General features: G+C 38.5%; 1 protein-coding gene across 4 annotated transcripts in view; it reads right to left on the reverse strand.

Annotated features, from left to right (window-relative positions):
- rnf220a (ring finger protein 220a) overlaps positions 1-1,124 on the reverse strand; it is a 161,698-nt gene that overhangs the window by 42,505 nt on the left and 118,069 nt on the right. For all 4 annotated transcript variants that reach the window (XM_005740251.2, XM_005740252.2, XM_013912704.1 and 1 more), the window contains exon 3: positions 349-478. In XM_005740251.2, the coding sequence (XP_005740308.1) occupies positions 349-478 (130 nt within the window). The remainder of the gene's footprint in view (positions 1-348; positions 479-1,124) is intronic.

A 1,124-nucleotide genomic window follows, 5' to 3' on the forward strand; every position in this document is an offset into this window, starting at 1 on the left:
GTACCAACCAATACATCCTGGTAATATGATTCATGTTATTTAATTTAATGAAATTATGAGACATCCCAATTTGTTATTTCATACCCAGGACAATGTTTCCAATTCAAGATTACAGGATTCATTATACCTTCATTCAACCGTGTCCGTTATTGTAAGACACCGGGCTAAACTTAGCTTTAAACATATAGATGTTAATAGTTTGTGTAACGTGTTCGTGCACAGTTTCATTGAGACTGACCCAAACAGAGTATATAAAGACATATATATATATATATACATACCTACAGATCATTAAAGTAACGCTTATAATAAATATTTGACTCTGTTAAGGAGAGAGCTCAGTCCTACCTGAGGCAGATGGTGGCTAGCCTCTCTATCTCTGTCTCCATGTGTTCCTGTAGCTCTCCAGGCCTGAGCAACACCTGGCAGATGGGACAGACTGGAGCCTGGCTGTCATACAGGGACATCTTCTTTTTACCTGGAGACACCAATGAAGAGAAACACACAGTGACAAGAATATCAGCATAAGAGATATAAGCACCCAACCATTTCTTTTTTCATGCACAAACCTTACATGTTGAGTGTGTTTAATTATATGGTATCAGAATGCACCTCAAATATTATTTTTTTTTACTGTCGTTTTATTACTGCAGAATCCCATCGAGTACAAATGAAGCTAGTGTGGAAGTACCTTAAAAATGTAGTTTTACAATGGCCAGCAGGGGGCAACTTCTATGAGTGCAAAAATGGGTCCTATCGCAAACCCTACTACTCACTCCATCTACAACTTCAGTTGGCATTTTCCTAAAGAGATCATTGTTTCAGTCACTCACGTCAAGCCTTATTTACGTCACAATGGTCACTTCATAAAAATATGTTTCCATACAGTAAAAACATGCAGGGTATGCTTTAGGACACGGCCACATTGTGATTGACAAGATGCTAGAGCATGTGGTGACCTTGCATAAATTCCCTACATAAATCACTTTGCATAGTATTGACAGACTTTGTCATGTGGCAGTGAAGCAGAAGTTTTAGGGTAAAAGCAAGAAAATGGGTTTAAGGAGCCAGCATCCTCAGCAAGCATCACAGTATACATTTCTGGATTACACGCTTACAAAAGC

This window comes from Pundamilia nyererei, unplaced genomic scaffold, assembly GCF_000239375.1.
Source record: "Pundamilia nyererei isolate P.nyererei 1_Seehausen unplaced genomic scaffold, PunNye1.0 scaffold00098, whole genome shotgun sequence".
In the NCBI taxonomy this organism is placed as follows: domain Eukaryota; kingdom Metazoa; phylum Chordata; class Actinopteri; order Cichliformes; family Cichlidae; genus Pundamilia; species Pundamilia nyererei.